Genomic DNA, 5,300 nt, shown 5'->3' on the forward strand with positions numbered 1-5,300 from the left:
TCCTGCTCGACCATGGCTGGCTTCGCTTGGAAGCATGGAGAAAATGATTCCTCTGTGTTGACCCTCCTCTTTGTAGAATGGACACTGGTTCAAGTCCATCTGGTGGGGTCTCCTCAAAAATGTTTTTTTTTGAAACAGGATTTTCACTATGTAGCCCTGGCTAGCCTGGAACTTCCTGTGTCGATCAGGCTAACCTCAAACTCTGCCTGCCTCTGCCCCTGGAGTGCTGGAATTAAAGGTGCGTACCACCAGGCCAGGCTTAAACAAATATTTACAAAGACTCTATTCTGTGGCAAATACTATTCTAAATGTTTGTTGAGGACAAGCTTTGCCTTTGTGAGGCCTACATTCCAATTGTCAGAAAACATGATCATCAGGTGGTGATAAGTCTTAAGAAAAATAAAGCAGAACTGTGCATGGTGGCACTGCCTGTGGTCCCAGATACTTGTGAGGCTGAAGCAAGAATGTGGCTTGAACCCAAGAATTTTAGATCAGCCTAGGCAACATTGTGAGACCCCCCACCCATCTCAAAACAAAAACAAAAGCAGGCTAAGGGAATGCAGAGGGATAGAGAGGGGGTGCCACTGAGGTGACAATCAGAGATAGATAGCAGAGAGAGGTATGAGGAAATGAGAAGGAAGAGTATTCCAAACAGAGTTTTGTAAAAGTAAAGGCCTGGGGTAGTGTAAGACTTGGTATGTGTTTGTGATAAGTACCATGAAAATCAACATGATTGAAATGAGATGTGGAAGCAGAAATGGTAAGAAATTAATGAGGAGAGCTAGGAAGGAGCCAGGGGACCTTGAGTCAGGTGGGAGCCACAATAAGGACCCATGATGACAAAGTTACTTTGATAGTCCAGACTTGAGATGCTGATGCCTCAGCCCAGCGTGTTAGCAATGGTGATGGTAAGTAGTTGTTAGCTTCTGGATATGCTGGAAAGGGAGATAAAGGGGTTGGGCTGACAGGAAATATATAGGATAAAGAGGGAAATCAAGAATGGCTCCAGCACTTGGGAGGCAGAAGCAGGTGAATCTCAGGGAGTTCAAGGCCAGACTGGTCTCCATAGTGAATCCAGGCCAGCTGGGCTAAAGGGAAACTGTCTCAAAAAGGCCAAAAAAAAAAAAAAAAGAATGACCCCAAGCATTTTAAGCTCAGTGAGGATGATGAACTGTGATCATCATCTGAGATATGGAAGATGAGGCCTTCTGTAGAGGACAAAACTAGAGAAATGAGGTCAAGGCTGACCAGGATAGAGCGAAGAGAAATGTAGCTCAGTAACAGAGCTTAGCATGAAAAGGCCCCAGATTCCAATACCAGCATGGAAATTAAAAAACAAAAAAGAAAGAAAAGGAGGTACTCTTTCTTTTTTCCCTTTCTTTCCTTCCTTTCTTGGTCTTTTTTGAGACAGGGTCTCCCTGTAGCCCCAGGTGGCCTGGAACTCACTGTGTAGACCAGGCTAGCCTTGAACTCACAGAGATCCACCTGTCTCTGCCTCCTGAGTGCTGGGATTAAAGGCGTGTGCCACCATGCCTGACTTTCTTTTTTTTGTAAAAAGAGGAAAGGGCAGCCAGCTTGGACCACCTAAACTTTGTCGGAGGAGGAGGAGGGGGAGGAAGTAGAGGAGGAAGGGGAGGAGGAGGAGGAAGGGGAGGAGGAAGAGGAAGGGGAGGAGGAAAAGAAATCAGAGCATAGCTGAAAGCTGACAAATTCAGTTGAAAGTTTGGTCTGAGGAAGTGTTGCAAAAAATTTGTGAAAGCTCAAAAGTTGGGTTAAAACTTTGTTATTTCCACAGACATATCTTTCATCTCTCCTGTTGTCACTTCCCATTCTTACTTCTTCATTGTCATTCCAGATACAATGCAAGTTGCCTCAGACTGACACATAACCATACTCATTTCCCACCACTGTGCATTTCTTGGGTTGTTGTTTCCATTAACAGTACTCATCCTGGTCTTCTCTCACTAAATCTTATCTATCCTTCCAGGCCTCACTCCTGTCAGACTCTCTTTTGTTTGTTTTTTGTTTTGTTTTGTCTTTTTGAAACAGGGTCTCCCAAGAGCCCCAGCTGTCCTGGAACTCACTATGTAGACCAGGTTGGCCTTGAAGTCACAGAGATCCGCCTGTCTCTGCCTCCCAAGTGCTGGGACTACAGGCGTGCACTACCACACCCAGCTTCCTGTCAGTCTTTACCATCTCTAGTCTGGATTACTAGTCCCCATGCTTCCCCACCTTCACTTACTAGTCTGTTTTGTTCATGGAAGCCAGAGGGATCCTGTTACAAAGCCCTAACCGCTAAGGATTTTCCCACATGTCCCATCTCAAAGTAAAAGCCATAAAGTCTTCCCTGATGCTCACAAGGCCCTGCTTAATCTGGCTCTCTCTGCCTTCATTTACTGCCTGATTCCTTATTCATAACTCCAGTTGCATTGGTCTCCTTAGTACTATGGGTTAAAAAAAAGAAGAAAAAAGGAAGGGCGTGGTGGCACATGCCTTTAATCTCAGCACTTGGGAGGCAGAGGCAGGCAGATCTCTGAGTTTGAGGACAGCCTGGTCTACATATAAGTTCCAGACCACCTGAGACTACAGGGAGACCCTGTCTCAAGACAAAAGAAGAAGAAAAAGATAAACAACAACAAAATGGGGCTCCAGACATGGTGTACCCTTATGACATTTATATATAAATCACATTCAGATAATCCCAGAATTCAAGTACTTTTTTTCCACACCGTGCTATCTATTTATTCATGCTTCTAAACAGGATGAAGTTGGCCAGCTCTGGGACACACATACACACTTACCCTGCTATGTGCAAGGTCAGGCAGACAGGGCAGAGGGAATGGGGCAGAAGAGAGGTAAGGGGACAGCTCACTGTCTCAGCCTGGGGTTCGCTGTCTGTCCCTTCCCCACTGGGGGTGCATCCTTTCTGGATCATGGGGATAGTGAGCGTGGGGTCAACACTTGCATTCTCTCTGTCCTCCAGAGACTTCTTGGATTCTAAGGAAGAATGGGAGGAGGCAATGAGGCCATAACCTATCCTTCCAACTTCCTGTCCTCCTGCACTGGGGCAGAGCAAAGTCAGGAGGGGTCACTCACCCTCAATGAGCTCTTTCACAGCCAGAGACAGCACACCATCCGACACCGGCACAGCCCTAGTTTCAGAGGATTGCTTAGGGGTCTGGGCCAGTGGCTGCCTGCGAGAGCCATTCTGGATCAACGGGATGACCAGTTCCTTGGGGGTTTCTGGAGAGTTCACACTGATGTGGATACAGAGGGGTAAGTTTGGGAAAATATCAAAATTAGTAGGGTGGAGCCACGCTCCTTCACTCTTCATTTATATAAAACACAAGGGCCTTGGGGCTGAAGAGATGGCTCAATGGTTAAGAGCACTGAATGCTCTTGCAGAGTACCTGGGTTTGATTCCCAGCAACCACATGGTGGCTAGCAACCATCTGTAACTCCAGTTCCAGGAGATTAGACACTGTCTTCTGACCTCCCGGGCAGTGCATGACACAGGTACACTTAAACACATGCAGGCAATACACTCATACACAAAAAATAATAAAAGTATTTTAAAAAAAGAAAACACAAGGACCAAACTCACTCCCAGCGCCATGGACCATGCCCTATATTCTGCTGTTTGGCTCTCATGCTGTCTGAGGTGCATTCTTTGGCTTCTTTCTCACAAGTCCCTCAATTCTTTTTTTTTTTTTTTTTTTGAGATCATGTCTCACTATGTAGGCTGGTCTTGAACTCTCAATTCACCTGCTGCAACCTCCCAGACATGTATCACAATTCCTGGTGTCCCTTCAACTAATAAATGTCAGTGTCTTCCAAGGAATCATTCCTAGGCTGTCTTTCACAAATGACCCCACGGATCATCTTCAGCTCTCATTCTTCCTAGTTCCAGGCTCTAGAACTCCCTTCTAGACAGCTGTCTTCTGAAAGTCTTTCCCTTAGGTCTTTCAGATCCTCCTTTCCTAACTATGCTGATGACAGCCTCCCTAAACCTTAATTTGTCACATTCTCCACAAGAGAGAAGCCCCACTATTTCAGCAGAGACATCAAGGGTCCTGTCATTGTCCCTCTGCCATTCTCAGAACGCACATAACCTCAATGTCCCCAAGTCCTAAAGACTCTTTCTTTCTCAGGAATACATCCTCTTAATCTGGTCATCAGGTCCAATTTCCCGCACCTTTCTAACAAACTCTCGTCTTCATGGACATGATAGGATCTCAAGCTAGCGTCGAACTCCTGAGCCTCCTGCCTCAGATTCCCAAGTGCTAGAATTACAGGCGTTCGCCACTACTCCCGGCTGCTTCCATCAATCTCTTGAGGTTGTGTGCCAGGCTTTATAGGTCACTATTACCCGGACAAACAACTCAGATTCTGTCCTCCCTCCTGCAACCCCGCACAGATTTTCAAGAGGTTAAAGACGCGGCGCTTCACCTCTGCAGCTCCCTCTCTTCCACAGTCTTCAAGAAATCTTTCTCTTCTCCGGCCGGCCCTTCGCCGGCTCCCAGGTAAGCCAGCCGCCTCCGGGTAGACGTGCGAGTGAAGCCAAAGGAAACTAGGGCCGTTGGAACTTCAGCCGGCTGCACAGTACCACCTTCAGGTTCCGCCATCTTGTCTTGGTTCCCAGACTGGCGCGTGGCTTGCTGGAAAATTTAGTTTACGTTCAATTCGCTAGAGGCCAGCCGAGAAACACAGGAACTACTTATCCCGTAAAACACTGCGGCAAATGCCGTGGGAAACGGTGGTTGCACTTTAGACGTCATAGGAACGCGTCGCGCCAAGCATACCGGGAAGTGTAGTTCTTCAGCGGATGTAGCGGTGGCTGAAGGCGGATTCGTTCTTCCTAGAGATTCATTCTCTCTTGTGCCTGACAAGTATTTATTGAGCACTTACTGTGTGCACATTACTGTGTCTTACCGATGTAAGAAGTGTAGAAAAATTCATAAGAAAAAAAAAAAAAGCAGGACTGTTCCAGGCATAAGGCACTGTATTTACAACGCGGAACAGACGCTCCCTCCACACCACCACCAAAATTAGTGACAGTTGTATATAAACAAAATGGGGACAGTGGATAGGGGCTGGAGAGATGGTTCAGTGGTTAAGAGCTCCTACTACTCTTTTTTTTGTTTTTCTTTTTGAGACAGGGTCTCCCTGTAGCCCTAGCTGTCCTGGAACTCACTATGTAGACCAGGCTGGCCTTGAACTCACAGAGATCCGCCTGCCTCTGCCTCCTGAGTTTTGGGATTAAAGGTGTGTGCCACCACGCTCGGCTCCTACTGCTCTTC

The 5,300-nt window shown here is 46.8% G+C and overlaps 1 protein-coding gene across 1 annotated transcript in view; it reads right to left on the reverse strand.

Annotated features, from left to right (window-relative positions):
- Gpkow (G-patch domain and KOW motifs) overlaps nucleotides 1–4,657 on the reverse strand; it is a 12,199-nt gene extending 7,542 nt beyond the window's left edge. Inside the window, exons 1-3 of the mRNA XM_008842589.3 lie at nucleotides 4,450–4,657; nucleotides 3,097–3,257; nucleotides 2,873–2,997 (exon numbers count right to left, since the gene is read on the reverse strand). Of these exons, the coding sequence (XP_008840811.1) occupies nucleotides 2,873–2,997; nucleotides 3,097–3,257; nucleotides 4,450–4,625 (462 nt within the window). The 5' untranslated portion in view covers nucleotides 4,626–4,657. The remainder of the gene's footprint in view (nucleotides 1–2,872; nucleotides 2,998–3,096; nucleotides 3,258–4,449) is intronic.
- Between the last annotated feature and the right edge of the window lie 643 nt (nucleotides 4,658–5,300).

This window comes from Nannospalax galili, unplaced genomic scaffold (assembly GCF_000622305.1).
Source record: "Nannospalax galili isolate Female #2095 unplaced genomic scaffold, S.galili_v1.0 scaffold741, whole genome shotgun sequence".
Taxonomy (NCBI): Eukaryota; Metazoa; Chordata; class Mammalia; order Rodentia; family Spalacidae; genus Nannospalax; species Nannospalax galili.